The 20,129-nt window shown below is 44.3% G+C and overlaps 1 protein-coding gene across 7 annotated transcripts in view; it reads right to left on the bottom strand.

The window, feature by feature from the left end:
• Positions 1–20,129, bottom strand: part of RBBP8 (RB binding protein 8, endonuclease) — a 379,857-nt gene that overhangs the window by 253,694 nt on the left and 106,034 nt on the right. For all 7 annotated transcript variants that reach the window (XR_003854777.1, XM_029591118.1, XM_029591123.1 and 4 more), the window contains one exon: positions 8,586–8,698. Coding sequence is in view for 6 of the 7 variants with exons in the window: in XM_029591118.1 (XP_029446978.1) it covers positions 8,586–8,698 (113 nt within the window). In the remaining variant the exon portion in view is untranslated. The remainder of the gene's footprint in view (positions 1–8,585; positions 8,699–20,129) is intronic.

Here is a 20,129-nt window from a genome sequence, read left to right as displayed (position 1 = left end):
TATTGCGACAGCATTTAACTTTCAAAAAGGTAACTGATAAAATGAGGAGAATGTTAGGAAAAAACAAAGGAGCAGCTGCAAAGGATAACAGTTTACATTAGGCATGGACATTGTTTAAAAATACCATACTGGAAGCCCAGACCAGATGTATTCCATGCATTAGAAAAGGTGAAAGGCAGGCTAAACTACAGGCATGGGTAAAAGGTGAGGTGAGAGAGGCTATAATAGTTATAAAAAAAACAACAACCCCCCCCCCCCCCCCCCCCCCCACACACATTTTTCAAGAAATGGAAAAGGGATCCAAATGAAGAAAACAGTACAAGCACTGGCAAGTTAGATGCAAAGCACTGATAAGGAAGGTAAAGAGAATTTGAAAAGAACCTTGCTTTGGAAACAAAAACTCATAATGAAAACTTTTTCAGGTACATTCGAAATAAAAAACCTTCAAGGGAGTCAGTTGGACCATTAGATGATCAAGAGGTAAAAGGGGCACTTAGGGATGGACAAAGCCATAGCAGAGAGACTAAATTAATTTTTTGCTTCGGGCTTCACTGAAGAAGAGATACAGATGCCAGAAACGATATTCAGAAGTGATGATTCACTTCTAAACAGCTTCAGATCTGCCTAATTTACGCCCCACCTGGTCTTCTAGAATCAGACCCCTCTCCATTGGTAGAGTTTATTGCAAAACACACCAAAGCCGACATTCCAGCCACCATAATGGGAGACTTCAACCTCCACGTTGACATAATCCCACACTCCCCCAACTGTGAAGCATTGCTATCATCCCTAAAGGCTATGGGATTCACACAAATCGTTAACAGCCCCACGCACATGGCTGGACACACGTTAGACCTCATTTTCATAAATTCAGGTCTCACTCAACCCTCACCGCCTCATTGCGTTCATATCCCTTGGTCTGACCACCAGATGATCACAACCGATCTTGCTATCAAAGAAAACCCAGCTCCTACCCTTACCCAAAACCACAATTCACTACAGGAAATCCTGCACCTTAGAGGACCTTAGATCCCATCTTTCAACAGAATTCACCAACTTGGAACTCTCAGACGCAGACTCAGCCATCGACTCCTGGCTCAACATCACAAACAAGGTAGCGGAAAAAATCTGCCCGTTACAAACTAAAGAGCTAGACCCTCACACTCAGAACAGAAAACCCTGGTTCACACAAGAACTGAAAAAAATCAAACTAGAACTAAGACGCAAAGAACACCTATGGAGAAAAAGACCCACCACTGATAATCAAACTGAGTATAAAATCCTCATGCACACCTATAGAAATAATATCCTCCGTACAAAAAGAGACTACTATGCTAATAAAATTCACAATTTCTTCTTCGACGCCAAAGCTTTGTTCTCCTACGTCACAGAACTCACTAAGCCTAACGCTCCAGGCATCCCAGATGAACAAGCCCACGCCCAGTGCACAGAACTCGCAAGTTTCTTTGAAAACAAAATCCTCAAACTTATAGCCCCTTTGGCAACCTCGAATACAGGAGCACCTCCTCACTGCACCACCGGCATAGACCAGAAAGCACAATTAAACTCCTTTGAACCAACTACCTCCCTGGAAATCGAATCCATGCTCAAAAAGATGAAACCCTCCACTCATCCTATTGACCATATTCCATCTAAATTCTTGCTCTCCATTCCAGAAATCATCTCCAAACCTCTAGTGAAAATTATCAACTGCTCACTAAATCAAGGAATTGTACCGGATACTCTGAAACTATCCACACTCAAGCCACTTCTTAAAAAACCGAATCTGAACCCAACGGACCCAACAAATTTTCGCCCCATAGCTAACTTGCCATTTGTAGCCAAACTTATGGAGAAAGTTGTGAATAAACAACCCTCAGAATACCTAGAAGAAAATAAAATTCTAGCTCCAGCACAATCTGGTTTCCGTAAATCCCTCAATACGGAATCCCTCATCATCTCTCTGACAGACATAATCTACTCAGGCCTCGAAAAAAAGACCTCATACTTGCTGGCCCTACTCGACTTATCTGCGGCCTTCGACACGGTGAAGCACTCCATACTGATCAACCGTCTAGCTGACATCGGTATAGCAGGAACAGCCCTGGACTGGTTCAAGTCATTCCTCGACAACAGAAAGTTCAAGGTCAGAATAAACAACAAAGAGTCGCACCCGGTCAAAGCCACTCTTGGAGTCCCTCAAGGATCTTCTTTATCTCCTACTCTATTTAACATCTACCTTCTACTCCTTTGTCAACTCCTCACTAACCTAAAAGTCACACATTTTATCTACGCCGACGACATCCAGATCCTGATACCAGTCTCAGAATCGATAACGAAAACACTCAATTTTTTGAATACCTGTCTACTATCCATCAACACACTCCTCTCCAGCCTCAATTTGGTGCTCAACACCTCAAAAACCGAGCTGATACTCATTACTCAGGATGAAAACGCTACACTAGTTCAAATGCCCTGGACCCCACATGTAAGAGATCTAGGAGTAACCATTGACAACAGACTGAATTTAAAACAATTTGTCAACAACACAACTAAAGAATGTTTTCACAAACTTCATGTATTAAAAAACTTGAAACCTCTCCTCCATCTACAGGACTTCCGTACGGTTCTCCAAGCTATCCTCTTCTCGAAAATTGATTACTGCAATTCCATCCTAATTGGCCTTCCTGCAGTTACTACAAAGCCACTACAAATGATACAAAACTCCGCAGCCAGGATCCTGACCAACACCAGCAGATCCGAACACATCACCCCTATACTTAAGAGCCTACACTGGCTCCCCATTAAGTTCAGGATCCTCTACAAAGTGCTAACTATTATACACAAAACCATCCACTCACTAACAGCACTCAAATTAAATCGCCCTCTACAAGTTCATACAGCCTCCAGACCCATTAGACAAATGTATCTTGGCACCCTCTATGTACCACCAGCCAAGTCTTCAATGAAGAAACATGCCTTCTCTATAGCCGGTCCCACGCACTGGAACAATCTACCATCAGACCTCCGCTTAGAACCCTGCCTGCGGACATTCAAGAAAAAATTGAAAACATGGCTCTTTACGGAAGCCTTCATTTAAAACCTTTTGCTTTCCTGAAAGGCCCACATTGAAACTGTACTATTCTCATCTAATACTTATAATCACATATTACTCCTAACATCCCCCACGTTCGAGGTATATCCAATTCCACCAGTTTAAATAGTTTTTATTTCCACACAGTTACACCTACTGTTTACTTCTTATTTATTCTTTATTTTATTATTATTTATTGTTATATGCATTCTGTTTACTGTTTTTCTATGCATCATGTTTACTGTTTATTGATTTCTGATTATAAATCATTGTTCTATGTACACCATATCTATGGTAATTCCCAATCTGGTTATATGTAAACCGAAGCGATATGTACCAGTACATGATCTTCGGTATATAAAAGTCTTTAAATAAATAAATAAATGATTCAGCAGAACTGAAGCAAATCTCAGTGTACCTGGAAGATGTAATAGGGCTAACTAACAAAACTAAAAAGAGTAGCAAATCACCTAGATCAGATGGAATACATACCAGAGTGCTGAAAGAACTGAAAAATGAAATCGCAGACAGTCTATCAGTAATTTGTAAGCTATCATTAAAATTGTCTACGGTACCTGAAGACTGGAGGGTTGCCAATGTAATGCCAATTTTTAAAAGAGATGAAGGGACGATCCAGGAAACTACAGAACAGTGAGTGACATCTGTGCCAGGCAAAATGGTTTAAACTATCAAACAAAATTTCTGAACATATAGATACGTATAGTTTAATGGACAAAGCCAACATGGATTTAGCCAAGGGAATTCTTATCTCACCAATCTGCTACATAAACAAACGTGGTTAAAGGTGAGCCAGTTGATTTTGTGTATCTGTATTTCCAGAAAGCACTTGTCAAAGTCCCTCATGAGCAACTTTTTAGGAAATTAAAAACTATTAGGATAGGGGACCTTGTCCTATTGTGGATTGCCAACTGGTTTAAAAGATAGAAAACTGAGTACGTCTAAATGGTACATTTTCCCAGTAGAGAATGGTGAATAGTGAAGTGCCCCAGGGATCCGTCCTGGGGCCACTACTCTAACAAATGTATAAACAATCTGGAAATGGGAACAATGAGTGAGATGATCAGTTTTGCTGATGACACAAAGTTTTTCAAAGTTGCTAATCACAAGAGGATTATAAAAATTTGCAAGAGGACCTTGCAAAACTGGAAGAACATAAGAACATGCCATACTGGGTCACACCAAGGGTCCATCAAGCCCAGCATCCTGTTTCCAACAGTGGACAATCCAGGCCATAAGAACCTGGCAAGTACCCAAAAACCAAGTCTATTCCATGTTACTGTTGCTAGTAATAGCAGTGGCTATTTTCTAAGTCAACTTAATTAATAGCAGGTAATGGACTTCTCCTCCAAGAACTTATCCAATCCTTTTTTAAACACAGCTATACTAACTGCACTAACCACATCCTCTGGCAACAAATTCCAGAGTTTAATTGTGTGATGAGTGAAAAAGAACTTTCTCCGATTAGTTTTAAATGTGCTACATACTAACTTCATGGAGTGCCCCCCTAGTCTATTATCTGAAAAAGTAAATAACTGATTCACATCTACCCGTTATAGACCTCTCGTGATTTTAAACACCTCTATCATACTCCCCCTCAGCCGTCTCTTCTTCAAGCTGAAAAGTCCTAACCTCTTTAGTCTTTCCTCATAGGGGAGCTGTTCCATTCCCCTTATCAATTTGGTTGCCCTTCTCTGTACCTTCTCCATCGCAATTATATCATTTTTGAGATACGGCGACCAGAATTGTACACCGTATTCAAGGTGCGGTCTTCACCATGGAGCGATACAGACTGGACATGCAAATGGAAAATGAAATTTAATGTGGACAAGTGCAAAGTGATGCACTTAGGGAAGAGTAATGCAAATGATAGCTACAAAATGCAAGGTTAAAGGATCTAGGTATTATTGTTGATAATTCATTGAAACCTTCTGCCCAGTGTGCAGCAGCAGCCAAGAAAGCAGACAGAATGCTAGGGATTATTAGGAAAGTAATGGAGAATAAATACATACAGACTATTACATCAGACAAGAAATCAAATCCTTGGTATACTGATGAACTCAGATCAAATAAGAAAATGCTAAGAAAGAAAGAAAAAATTTGGAGAAGGAATAGATCTATTGAAGCACTAATTATCGGGTATTCTTAGCACATTATAAAAAGACCATTGACTCAGTGAAAAAAAGAAATCTAGTAAGAAAATTCATAAATTTTCTAACAATAATAAGGCACTTTTCAATATAGTAGAGAAACTAACTTCTGTCGTAACCCAGCCCACCCCATATTTAGAAGAATCGCGATGTGACGAAACTGCTAGTTTTTTCAAAGAAAAAATTGAGAAAATTCTAATGAGTTTTGATAAGTCTATTCAACAGAACATCACTTTGAAAGCAAGAGACCATAAAAAATGGGCTAATTTTGATGAGATCTCTAGTACAGAAGTTGAACAACTATTGAGATCATTAAATCCAGCTAATCATCCATTAGATGCTATTAGAACAACAGATCTGAAACTGATCTCTGAAGCTATTGTCCCAGTCATAAATAAGTCCCTAGTAGAAGGAACCTTACCTGACATCCTTAAAGGTGCAGTAGGAAGACCCATCCTTAAGAAAAAACATTTAGATCCCATGACATTGAACAATTATTGACCGGTGTCAAATCTCTCGTTTTTAGCAAAGCTAATTGAAAAATCAGTTTTTAAACAATTATCTTTATTTTTGGATATTAATGATATTTTATACCCCTCACAATTTGGTTTTAGATGTCATTTTAGTAGAGACACTACTTTTATCACTTTCGGATACAGTTTTACAAGGGATAGACCATGGGAAGTCATATCTCCTAGTTCTCCTGGACTTATCGGCGGCTTTTGACACTGTAAATCATCAAATCCTACTTGAGTAATAGAAACGGTATCACTGAGACTGTGTTTAAATGTTTTGAATCTTTAACAAATCGTTTCTTTCAAGTTCAAATTAATAGTACTTGTTCCGCCACTCGTGAGTTAAATACTGGGGTTCTGCAGGGGTCCTCTCTCCACCTCATTATTCAATATATATATGTTACCGGTATGCCATCTGCTGTCAGGTCTGGGTCTGACTTTTTTATACACAGATGACAGTTTTTGTTCCCAATCGATGAGTCAGCAGAAAAAACTAGGAAATTTGTATCCTTATATTTGAACGACATAAAACAGGTACTGACCCAGTTGAGATTAGTTCTGAATGTCGAGAAGACAGATTATTTTCCTTGAAAGGAAAATTTCTCCAAGAAGTAAAAACGAGTTAGTGTTGCAGGACAATACCATTCTTCAATTAGCCGCGAGTATTAGAGACCTTGGTATTATTTTAGACCCTGAATTTAGCTTAAAGAAACATATTGCCACGAAAGTAAAGGAAGGATACGTGAAACTCCTAGTATTATGACGCCTGAAGCCTTTACTTAATCAGGGTAATTTCCATAATGTGTTGCAGTCCCTACTGTTTGGTAGTTTAGACTACTGTAATTCTTTGTTTTTAGGATTACCTGCGTCCACTACACGACCTTTACAACTTTTACAGAATGTAGCAGCTCACATTCTGACCGGAGAAAAGAAATCCGATCATATCACCCCTACTTTGATCACCTTACACTGGCTGCCTATTGCATCTAGAGTTAAATTTAAATCAATTTGCATTTTGCACAAATTAATTTATGGTGACCAGGTGGACTGGCTAAATGCTGCCATCAAATTACATGTCCCCCAGAGAAATTTACATTCTGCCAATAAAGATTTACTTACTATTCCAGTAGTACAATCAGCACGGCTGAATGAAGTGAGGGACAGGGCTCTGTCCCTGGCAGGTCCCAAAATATGGAACATACTTCCCGTATTCAAATGGAGATGAATTTTAAACAATTTAAGAGGGCTCTAAAAACTTGGCTTTTTAAGGAGACCTACCCCAACCCATCTTAAATTCTGTTCTTATGTCATGATTTTACAAGTTTAACTATTTTTATCTTGATTTATAGAAGATGGTTTGGGTGTTATTGTTTCCACTATACATTGGTCATAAGATAGGAGGAGGGAGGGATAGTCATGCACTGGATCCTGGATTTACCTTCTACAGCTGGTGCACAGCCACAACTCATCCTCTTTTCAATCATGTCAGCTGCTTCTTCACAGCTTCTTTGTTCATATAGTTCCATGTGAAAAGGGATAGATTGATTCTTACTGGTTTCACCTCACTGCATGCACAAATATATAGTTCTATTTTTCTTAGTGATATAAAAACTGCATCTCCAGGCTTGCAATGAAGTAAAATCAGGACTGGATCAGCCTGTTTTAACATGAAGCTATATATCCGACCTACAGTGAGTGCTCTGTCTTTCTCCTTTTATTTTCCTATACTGCTGCTGTTTCTCTCTTCCTTCTGTCTCATACTAGCTTCCGCTGTAGTCTCACAACTGACAGCCAATAGACAGTGGGAGCAAAGAGCACTTTCTCCCATCAACAGCTGCATGCATGGCATAAACGTTCTTTTGTACAACAATGGAAGGAGGAAGTAGAGATAGTGGTAAAAGCTGTGAACTCTCACACAGGCCGATGCAATACCATGCGCTGGCCACAGCGCACTGCTCAACACACGACTGGACATGTATTTGGGTTGTACGTTCATAAACCCCGATGCAAAAAGGGGATAACATGTCCAATCAAGCATGTAGGTAAATGCGCTCATCATATGTACATTCATGTTGAGGCTATTACCTATTTCTCCCCCATGCAACCCGACGCACATATTTTATCCCGCAAAAATTAACGAGTGCCCAATGCTTTTCTGTTGTTTTTCGGTTCCTCTGACTTAATATTGTTGTGATATTAAATCGGAGGAAACGAAATAGGAGAATAAGGAGAATTCTTTATTATTATTATTTATTTATTTATTTATTTTTAAGTGTGCCATGGCCAAGTTAGGAAAAAGATGCTCAATTAACAAGCATCCATTTTCCTAACCTGTGGTTGTGCACCTGTTAGGAAAATGGACGCTCATCAAATTGAGCGTCCATTTTCCTAACCTACCTCTCCTGGGCGCTGCTGCCAAGGAGGTGCAAGGGGCGCACAATTTCTTCTAGCGCCTTCATTTTACCGTGGCACCCGATTTAAATATTAAATCAAGCACCCAGAAGAGGTGGATTGGCAGCGGGCGCTCAATTACGAGTACTCTAATGCGCGCCGATACTGCATCAGCCTGTTCAAAGTGGTGTATCTGAATTCAGAATTTCCAGCTTTGAAACTTTTCTTAAAACATTTAGCTACAAAATATTGCCATGTTATGGCTCGCCTTAGAAAAAAAAGATATACATTCTGTAAAATTACTAGACTCAGGATTGCAGCACATTGCCATAAAATAATTAGGATTTTTTAAATTTTATTTTAATTAATTAATTTTAAGAAAACCTGCCTTGTGGATATATTATAAATAAGACTCACTGAGCTCAGTTATAAGCTTCAGATTCTGTTGCCGAATATTTTCAAACTCTTGCTGTTTCTTCCTCATGTGCTTTTCTGTCACTGCACATCGATCACACAATCCCGCTCTCAACCTGTTAGAAATAAAAAATTACATAAGAACATAAGAAAATGCCATACTGGGTCAGACCAAGGGTCCATCAAGCCCAGCATCCTGTTTCCAACAGTGGCCAATCCAGGCCATAAGAACCTGGCAAGTACCCAAAAACTAAGTCTATTCCATGTTACCATTGCTAATGGCAGTGGCTATTCTCTAAGTGAACGTAATAGCAGGTAATGGACTTCTCCTTCAAGAACTTATCCAATCCTTTTTTAAACACAGCTATACTAACTGCACTAACCACATCCTCTGGCAACAAATTCCAGAGTTTAATTGTGCGTTGAGTAAAAAAGAACTCTCTCAGATTAGTTTTAAATGTGGCCCATGCTAACTTCATGGAGTGCCCCCTAGTCTTTCTACTATCCGAAAGAGTAAATAACCGATTCACATCTACCTGTTCTAGACCTCTCATGATTTTAAACATCTCTATCATATCCCCCCCTCAGCCGTCTCTTCTCCAAGCTGAAAAGTCCTAACCTCTTTAGTCTTTCCTCATAGGGGAGTTGTTCCATTCCCCTTATCATTTTGGTAGCCCTTCTCTGTACCTTCTCCTATCGCAATTATATCTTTTTTGAGATGCGGCGACCAGAATTGTACACAATATTCAAGGTGCGGTCTCACCATGGAGCGATACAGAGGCATTATGACATTTTCCGTTTTATTCACCATTCCCTTTCTAATAATTCCCAACATTCTGTTTGCTTTTTTGACTGCCGCAGCACACTGCACCGACGATTTCAATGTGTTATCCACTATGACACCTAGATCTCTTTCTTGGGTTGTAGCACCTAATATGGAACCCAACATTGTGTAATTATAGCATGGGTTATTTTTCCCTATATGCATCACCTTGCACTTATCCACATTAAATTTCATCTGCCATTTGGATGCCCAATTTTCCAGTCTCACAAGGTCTTCCCGCAATTTATCACAATCTGCTTGTGATTTAACTACTCTGAACAATTTTGTGTCATCTGCAAATTTGATCATCTCACTCATCGTATTTCTTTCCAGATCATTTATAAATATATTGAAAAGTAAGGGTCCCAATACAGATCCCTGAGGCACTCCACTGTCCACTCCCTTCCACTGAGAAAATTGTCCATTTAATCCTACTCTCTGTTTCCTGTCTTTTAGCCAGTTTGCAATCCACGAAAGGACATCGCCACCTATCCCATGACTTTTTACTTTTCCTAGAAGCCTCTCATGAGGAACTTTGTCAAACGCCTTCTGAAAATCCAAGTATACTACTACATCTACCGGTTCACCTTTATCCACATGTTTAACAACTCCTTCAAAAAAGTGAAGCAGATTTGTGAGGCAAGACTTGCCCTGGGTAAAGCCATGCTGACTTTGTTCATTAAACCATTTCTTTCTATATGTTCTTTGATTTTGATGTTTAGAACACTTTCCACTATTTTTCCTGGCACTGAAGTCACGCTAACCGGTCTGTAGTTTCCCGGATCTCCCCTGGAGTCCTTTTTAAATATTGGGGTTACATTTGCTATCCTCCAGGCTTCAGGTACAATGGATGATTTTAATGATAGGTTACAAATTTTTACTAATAGGTCTGAAATTTCATTTTTTAGTTCCTTCAGAACTCTGGGGTGTATACCATCTGGTCCAGGTGATTTACTACTCTTCAGTTTGTCAATCAGGCCTACCACATCTTCTAGGTTCACCGTGATTTGATTCAGTCCATCTGGAACCCAACATTGTGTAATTATAGCATGGGTTATTTTTCCCTATATGCATCACCTTGCACTTATCCACAATACATTTCACCTGCCATTTGGATGCCCAATTTTCCAGTCTCACAAGAATAAACTTTCTACATTAACCACATGCTCAAAACGTAGAGCCTTGCTTCAGTCCCCAAAGCCATGTGTACTTCCAAACTGGTGATGGTGTAAAGCAGAGCTGCTTACCTGTAACAGGTGTTCTCACAGGACAGCAGGATGTTAGTCCTCACATATGGGTGACATCATCAGGATGAAGCCCAATCACAGAACACTTTTGTCAAAGTTTCTAGAACTTTGACTGGCACCTACTGGGCATGCCCAGTATAGCACCAACCCTGCAGCCAGCAGGGGTCCCCCTTCAGTCTCGTCTTATAGTAAAAAAAATACATGCGAAAAAGAAAATAAGAAATCGTAAACGAACCCAACTCCGCCGGGGTGGCAGGCGGGTTTCATGAGGACTAACATCCTGCTGTCCTGTGAGAACACCTGCTACAGGTAAGCAACTCTGCTTTCTCACAGTTCAAGCAGGATGGTAGTCCTCACATATGGTGAGTACCGAGCTGAGGATGCCCGAGCAATGCACCAAATGTACCCAAAGACGTGCAACAGGCACAAGAACTGGGGTGGAATTTGGTAAAGAGCATCCTGAACCCTACCGGGTTGGCGGAAGGATATTGGTATCTCAGTTCGCAAATAAGTGGCGTAGCACAGATTGGCCGAAGATGGAATCTTGTCTGTCAGCCTTGTCTAAACAATAATGGGCTGCGAAGGTGTGAAAACTCCAGGTGGCAGCCTTACAGATGTCAGCAAGCGGCACCGAGCGTAGGTGCGCTACTGATGTTGCCATGGCCCTGAGAGAGTGTGCTTTAACACGGTCTTGAAACAGAATGCCTGCCTGTTAGTAACAAAAGGAAATACAGTCTGCTAACCAGAAGGAGAGAGTCTGCTTACCCACAGGTTTGCCCAATTTGATGGGATTGAAGGAAATAAACAATTGAGTGCATTTCCTGTGGGCAGCTGTACGGTCTAGATAAAATGATAGAGCACGTTTACAGTCAAGGGTATGCAGAGCCCATTCTCCTAGGTTTGAGTGGGGCCTGGGAAAGAAGGTGGGTAGTATAATGGAATGATTGATATGAAACTCCGATACTTCTTCCGATACTACCTTAGGCAAAAACTTAGGGTGAGTGCGGAGTACTACCCTATCATGCAGAAGTTTAGTGTAAGGCGGGTAGGTGACTAAGGCCTGTAACTCACTAACTATGCGAGCAGAAGTGATCGCCAAAAGAAAAATCTCCTTCCAGGTGAGATGGCGGAGATCATAGAATTGGAGAGGCTCAAACGGCTGTTTCATGAGCCGCCCCAAAACCAAGTTGAAGTCCCAGGAAGGGGCTGGAGAACGCAATGGAGGTTTAAGGTGGAACAAGCCCTTCAAAAAGCGTGTTACCAGGGGTTGTACTGAAATGGGTACACCCCCTACACCTTTAAGGAAGGTAGCTACCGCACTGACATGTACCCTTTTATGGAAGAGGTTTGGAGACCTGACTCTGACAGGTGCCAGAGGTAGTCCAAAAACTTCGGTGTGGAACAAGTAAAGGGATCGATTGACATGGAAGTACACCATACTGCAAACCTGTTCCATTTAAAACTATAAGACTGCCTTGTGGAAGGCTTTTGTGAAGCTACTAGGACACGGGAAACAGGCTCTGAAAGGTTAAGAGGTTGAAGTATTAACCTTTCAACATCCAGGCAGTCAGGGAGAGGATCTGGAGGTTGGGGTGACGAAGGCAGCCGTTGTTCTGAGTGATCAGAAGCGGGTCCTTCCCCAGAGGAATGTGCCGGTGTACTGATAGGTCGTGGAGAATTGGAAACCAGACCTGGCGTGGCCAATGAGGGGCTATGAGAATCATCAGTCCCTTGTCCCTTCGCATCTTCACAAGAGTCTGTGAAATGAGTGTAAGTGGAGGGTACGCATAAAGGAGAGCGCTGGCCCTTGAGAGGGAGAAAGTCTCTTGGCTGAAAGTGTTGGCTGCGAGTGAGAGAGCAGAAGTTCCCTACTTTGCGGTCGTGAATTGACGCAAAGAGGTCTATATGAGGGTAACCCTAACGTTGGAATATTTCAGTCCGCTATAGTGGGGTTGAGGGACCACTCGTGCGGTTGAAAAGTGCGACTCAGCTTGTCTGCCAACACATTGTCCACTCCCGGCAAGTAGGTGGCCCTGAGGTACATCGAGTGGGAAAGGGCTTCCGCCCATATCCGTGCAGCTTCCTGACACAGGAAGTAGGAGCCCGTTCCCCCTTGCTTGTTAAATGTACCACATGGCCACCTGGTTGTCTGTTTGAATCAGGATGATCTGGTTGCAAAGGTGATCCTGAAAAGTTCTGAGAGCATATCTGATTGCACGAAGCTCCAGGAAATGTATTTGGTGTTTTGCTTCCTCTGGAGACCAAATGCCCTGAGATTGCATATTTGCAACATGTGCACCCGAGCCGAGGTTGGAGGCATCTGTTGTCAAGATTATTTAAGGTTCTAGAGCCTGAAATGGAAGGCCTTGAAGCAGATTGGATTGGTTTATCCACCAAGCCAGCGATAAGTGGAGCTGGTTGGTGATGTGGACAATGGTGGACATTGGCTGAGAAGACTAAAATCACAGTGGATTCAGAGTCCACTGCATTACTCTCATGGCCAGGCAGGCCATGGGAGAGACATGCACCAAGGAGGCCATATGACCCAGTAAGATCAGAAAGTGACGTGCAGTTGAGTGTTGTCGAGACCGCAGTCGATGGGCCAGAGGCGAGTGAAAGCTCGATCCTGAGGTAGGAAGGCTTTCGCCTTTAGAGTGTCTAAGTCGGCCCCTATGAACGATAGGGTTTGAGAGAGAACTAGCCTGGATTTTGGATAGTTTATGAGAAACCGTAGGGAGATCAGGGTATAGCACGTGAGACGTAGAGATGGATGTGTCTGTGGTAGCATTCCGGAGGGTGGAATGGAGATCGGCGATTCTTCTTCTTCTGATGACAAGGGTATCGGTGAGGAAGGAATCGGGGTCATCGGTTCTCTCAGATGCAGAGGAAGAGCACTGATTAACTTGTCCATTCTTACTAATAGTGGTGCAAGCGCCATGGGTATCGGATCGGTGGCCGGCTTGGGAACTGGCATCGATGGAGGTTTAAACCCCTGGAGTGCTTTTCCGATGACCTCTTGGATCATCTGATCCAATTCCTCACGGAAACCTGGGGCATGGATACCCAGTTCCGGAGTAGGAGGCAACACTGGCGTAACTGGAGGGTCCACCGTTGAAGATGGAATTGCGGATCCCGGCACCTGTCTAGGTGTGGAATGCCTCGTTGACCCAGAGTCAGAAGAGGATGGGGCCTTTTCTGTTCGGGATTCTTTGTCGGTGGCTCAGATGACATCAATGCCGAAGGCTTGCCTGTATCGGTGGCCTGAGCTTTACGGTGGCGGTGTCGATGTTTTTCTCGATGTTCCCCTCAGTCTTTCTCCTGAGGAGGAACAGGGGGGGGGGGGGGGGGGTCGACACCCGTGGAGTTGTCGAAGCCGGTCGGGCAGCAGCGGTTTCCCGGTGCTGGCGCGAAATATATGGTACTGGTTCAGACGACGTCGAAGCTATCGATGGCGTCGGGATTTTTGGCCAAAAGAGAAGTCCCATCTTCTCCAGCCTAGCCTTGCGACCCTTTGGTGTCATTTGGGCACATTTGGTGCAAGAAGGACATCATGGTCGGACCCCAAACACATCACACAGACCGTGTGAGGGTCAGTGATGGACATCGTTCGAGTGCAGTCAGGGCAACGACGGAAACCAGTCGCCATAGCCTCGACAAAATTTAGCCACGGTGGGGGTCGATGGCCAGTAGGCTGCAACAGAAAAACTCGATGGAAATAGACTGCAAGCAGGAAAAGGAAAAAAAAAAAAAACAACTTACCGTTCGACCACGGAGGAAAGATATCTATAAGGGGACCCTTGTGGGGTAAATTTTTTTGAAATTTTTGAAGAAGTTCCATGAGGAAAAATTCCTGTCAGGAATCTCTGAAGAGCTCCTTAACCGGCATGGCTACTGCTGCGCGGAAAAAAGAAGACTGAAGGGGGACCCCTGCTGGCTGCAGGGTTGGTGCTATGCTGGGCATGCCCAGTAGGTGCCAGTCAAAGATGTAGAAACTTTGACAAAAGTGTTCCGTGATTGGGCTCCATCCTGATGTCAGCCATATGTGAGGACTACCATCCTGCTTGTCCTGTGAGAAAATGTTGAATTACTTTCTCCTTGGCCATGGGAGCTGCATGGTGACTCACTGTAGGAGTTAAGAGAATGATTGCTTGACTGTAACAAAGCAATGAGCCATTCGAAAATAATTCTCAGAGGGTAGCAAAGAAACAGAATAGATATAGGACTGTTCATTTTCAAGCTTTTATTTATTTATTTATTTTAAAGGGGCTCAGCTTTAATAGTTTTGCTAGCCTTATCTTTTCAATTCATTGAGTTTCCATCATGCCCTATTACCCTAAACCATTAATTGGGACCCAACTAACCCCCCACTAATCACCAATCCAACACAGCCTGCACTCAGTACTCCACTATCACCCAGGTGATAGGGAGATCAAAAACTTGGCACTAGAGGATTTTTTTAAATTTTAAGACACAAATGCACACCACCCTACTCAAGGGTACAAAACTGACCTCCTTTGTTCAACTGACCAAACTATAGTGCAAGGACAAGAAGAAATTGTGGTTCCTCCCAGGGGGTTGGCAGTTCCTGGTGGGACCATCCCCCCTGGTAGCAGGTATAGCAGGAGCAAGGGTTGGAAACCCAGAGTTGCTCACCTTTCTTGTGGGGCGCTGGGGGTGAAAACCAGTGGTCCAGCCCCTCCCCCTCCAGCCTGGATTCGGAGAAACCTTGCCCTTGCCAGTAAAGTTAATTTAAGAAAGGAAGCATCAGCTCTACCGGGCTTAGCCGCACAGCAGCTGTCTTGTCACTGGAACGTGGTCAGGGTCAGGGCGAGTAGTCACGACTGCGATTCAGGCTCCTGGGTCCCGCTTCTTCACCTTTCTTCGGCGCCTTTTATGCACGCCCTTTTGTGCTGGCCATGCCGTGTGACATTAGATGCTCTGGCCGCGGGGAGCCAGCTCTGCAGCTCTCCCGCACAGGCCTTTGTTCACATTGCCTCCCCGGAGGGGAGGGTTCTTCGGGAGCAGCAGCGGGAAGCTCCATGGGGTGGGCAAATGGCCCACTGGTCTGGAGAGGGGGTCTGATCCATTCCCATTAAGCGTGGGAACTGCAGCCATTTTGAGAGCATTCACTGCCACTAAGCAAAAGGCTGCAGGGGGAGGGGATCTCCCACCAGAACAGTTTCCGGCCGACTTGAGTCCTGAGGATCCTCAGGACTCCCTGCATGAGCTTTCAGAAGACGACCCCAATCCCCTGGAGGGGGTTTTGAGGGGCCCAGACTATTTCATAGCTGACTTTGTGCTTTTAATACACAAAGTTTATTTGGCCAGCCTGTCCCAGCCAGGCAGCACTTCCAGTCACATTCTGGTCGAGGCACTGCCAAAGAAGATCCCCAAATGGCCGGAGCCACAGGGGACTGATTCTCCCAAAGGAGCAACATGAGTGACCCTCCTTTGGGAGAATCAGATCTCATAGGGCCATTAGGAAACAACTCATCCTCTGTTCCCCCTCTCATTAGTGGGACAGATCAGGACGAGGAGCCAGAGAAGGCTTTGCCTTTGGTCAAGGACGATCCAAAGGTCGTGCGCTTGTTTCAGAAGGAGGAGCTGGATTCTCTGATTCCGCATGTCCTGGCGGAGCTGGGCATAGCGGTTGCCCTGTATTGCTGATTGCACAGATAATGGAACCCACTAGCAGTTTTGCTTCGACAACACACTATCTTTTCAGATATTAAGGTTGCTGACGGTAGTGATAACAGGATTGCTTTATTTGCTGATGGTGTTCGCTTCTATGTAACAAATCCCCATCAAACTTTGCAGATTATAAAGGAGTCTTTAAGGGTTTAGTAAAGTTTGAGTATAAGGTGAACGAGAGCAAAGCAGAGTTGCTTACCTGTAATAGGTGTTCTCCAAGGACGACAGCAGTATGTCAGTCCTCACATGGGTGACATCTGATGGAGGCCAGCACGGAAAACCTATGTCAAAGTTTCTAGAGCTTTGAGTCTCTCTGAACATGCCCAGAATGCATTATACCACAAATCCACATGGGATCCCTTCAGTCTGATAATACAGAATTATAGCAACCACCCACGAAGTGGAGTCCCAACGCCATGGAAAGGCAGGTGGCTCTCATGAGGACTGACTTCCTGCTGTCCTTGGAGAACACCTGTTACAGATAAGCAAACTCTGCTTTCTCAGAGGACAAAACAGTCCTCACACGAGTAAATCCCTAATTACAGATGGTCTCCCAAAAAAAAAACAAAAAAACCAGCGAGGGGGTGGGGGTGAACAACCTCCAGTGCCAATGGGCAAAAAATATTTTCATTGGCAACAGGCCTTTTTTTGCATATCTATATCAGGATGGATACGTCAGAGGAGTGGAAACCAAATCTGTCTCTACCAATGAGGCACATAGTCCCTTTGTCTTCCCTGAGCTTCAAACCATCTGCTACCAGTGGAACTAGAGGATATGCATACAGAAGACCCCAGCCCCAATGGAGGGCAAAAGTGTCTGAGGGTAGCTTGCTGTGTGCCCTGAATGTGGAACAGAACAGGGGGAACTTCCTATTCGAAGGGGCAACGAACAGGTCCACCTCCAGGGTCCCCAGAGGAGGAAGATCCAATTTGCTACCTCTTGATCAAATGACCATTCATGGGGACTAAAGGATCGACTCAGTCTATCCCCTACCCCAGTCTCCAGACCAGCCAGATACATGCCTTGAACACCCATCCAGTGGGAGAGGGCTCACAACATCTAGACCACCTCATGACATGTTGATGAAGTACATTGCCACCTGGTTGTCTATCTGGATCAACACAATTTTGTTGGTCAGTTGATATCTGAAAGCCCATAGTGCGTGTGATCGCCTGGAGCGCCAGGAAATTGAATTGAAACTGATGTTCCTAGGCAGACCAAGTGCCCTGAGTGCTGAACCCATCCACATGCGCTCCCCATCCCAGGGTGGAAATATCTGTGGTCAGAACAATTTGTACCAGAGGAATTTGGAAGAAAACCCACTGCACCACATTGGAAGTTTCTCTCTACCAATGACAAGGACTCTCAGGTGACCAAGATGCATTCAAGAAGATCCTGAGTGGCCTGAAATCACTGGGACCTTTTGGTCCATTGGGCTCTTCTCATGAGCAGGCATGGGAGTAACATGCACAGTTGCAGACATGTGGCCCAAAAGCCTCAACATGTGCCACACTGCTGGCTCGCATGGATCTCTGCCACGATGGTCATCAAGGTGACAGCCTTTTGCCATGGCAGTAAGGCCTTGGTCTGAACCGTGTATAGCAGAGCTCCAATGAATTCCAATTGAGGTGACGGGCTGAGATGGGACTTGGGGTAGTTGATGGTGAACTCTAGTGACTCTAGCACCTGAATGGTTAAGCACACAGAATCCTCAGTCCCTACCCGAGAGGTGCTCTTGATCAATCATTAAGATAAGGAAACACGTCTACTCCCAAGCTACGAAGATGCGCAGCAACCAGCATGGCTAAGCATTTTGTGAAAACCCACAGGGTGGCCCCCAGCCTAAACAGAACCTGGAACTGGAAGTGCTGACTTCCCACCACAAATCTGAGATAATTCTTCAGGTGACAAGGGAAGATCTCAATGTGAGTGTAGGCACCTTTTATATTGAAAGAGCATTGCCAGTCCCTTTTTTGAAGAAAGGGATCAAGGTGAAATCCTTTAAGTATTTTTTTTTTTTAGAAATTTGATCGCCCTTACTTTTAGGATGGAACAGAGTCCTCCAGTTTTCTTTGGAATCAGGAAGAATCTGGAGTAGAATCCCTATCCTCTTTGCCCTAGTGGAATGGACTCTACCGACCTGGCCATTAAGAGGGAGAAGAGCTCTGCGAGTAGTACCTCCTGACAAGCTACAAGTCCCCAAGATGGACTCAAAGGGTGATTTGGTGGGAGATCCAATAGGTTTAATCTGTACCCACTTCACACAATGCCAAGGACCCACCTGTCTAAGTTAAACTGGGACATTGGTTTGCATAGAACCGTAGACTATCCCTGACTGGAGGGTCTTCCGACACAAGTACTGGGACCTTGGCTACACTCTCTTCGGTCCAGTCAGAATCCTGTTCCTAGAGTTGACAGACATCTTCTGTGGCTTATGGACCTTCTGTTGCCTAGGGCAGCTATGAGGGGCCTGTTGCGATTGGGAGTGAGACAGCAGAGAATAGCATCTCCTCGGGCCGAAGACAGACTTCCTCAGCCCTGATCTCTGAGCCTCCTATATGAGGCTGGGTCTTGAAGCTTGCAGAGAACTGCTGGAGTGTCACACACGGATCTGTGTCACAGCATCCTTCACATGAGCTCCAAAGAGATTCTCTCCTGTGCTCGGCACATCAGCAAGTCATTCCTGCACTTCTGGATGGAGAACCAGAGGCCTGCAGCCAGGCATTTTTGCAGCCACTGATCCAAGAGGCAGGGACTCTTGATGCTGCCTCGAAAACATTGTGGTTTGAACGGACCCCCTATTTTCCACACTCCAGACCCTTATTCCCCAGTGACTGGAGAGTGACGTGCTGTTGAGGAAGCCGCTCAGCCACCCACTGTACCTGCATCAGGATGTCCTGCATATATTGGTACATTAAAAGCTGGTAGGTCGCTATATGGACAATGAGCATAGCTCCCTGAAAACATTTTCCTCCCAAAAGTATCCATGATCCTCCGATCCCTCCCAGGGGTCACCAGGGAGTGGGTCCAAGTGCACTTGACCTTTTTGAGAGCGGATTTGATTACTACCAATTGGTGTGGCAGCTAGTCGAATCCAGGTGCTTTCTGGACAAAGTACACCACAACCACCTTATTGATGGGATCCACCGAGAGGGGATTCTCCCACATCCTCAGCAGTAACTCCATAAAGGATCTTGTGCACTAGGACTGCCAAATTCTCCTTAGGAGGCTCCACGTACTGAAGGATGTCCAGCATCTTGTGCTTGGCATCCTCCAACTGCAATTAAATGGAATGGTCTCAGCCAGCAACCCGACAAAACCCACAGAGGAGACTTTCTTCTACCAGCAAGGGGGGGGGGGCAGGGGTCAGAGGAAAGGCCATCTGATGCCTCGCCTTCCAAACCATTAAAGGAGCCTCCTCGCCAGGGTTAGAGGGGTTCCTCCTCAGAAGTCAGTGGACGGATTCTGTAACCTCTGTCCTCGTCCAGAAGTATGGTAATCAGAGTAACTGGCCACCTGGACCTGGACCCCCAAGCATCCCCCATCCTTGGGGGAACTTCCTCCTCTGAGGAACCAGGGACAACCAGCAGCTAGATAGGATGCGGCTCAGATGCCCCAGCGGGCACAGGCATCAATGGTGGTGAGGGTAGAACACCAATGAGCACCTGCAGGGAGCCAAGCAATGGCCGAAGGATTGTTAGTGTTGATCCCAGTACCATTGATGCTCCGACACAGAGGTCTTGCAGTGCCTTCTCCATGGCAAGTTGCACTTATTTCTCTAACTC

The sequence above is a fragment of the Rhinatrema bivittatum genome, chromosome 2, assembly GCF_901001135.1.
Source record: "Rhinatrema bivittatum chromosome 2, aRhiBiv1.1, whole genome shotgun sequence".
Classification (NCBI taxonomy): Eukaryota; Metazoa; Chordata; class Amphibia; order Gymnophiona; family Rhinatrematidae; genus Rhinatrema; species Rhinatrema bivittatum.
The sequence above is the reverse complement of the archived record's forward strand: the minus strand, read 5'-3'. Positions and strand labels throughout refer to the sequence as shown.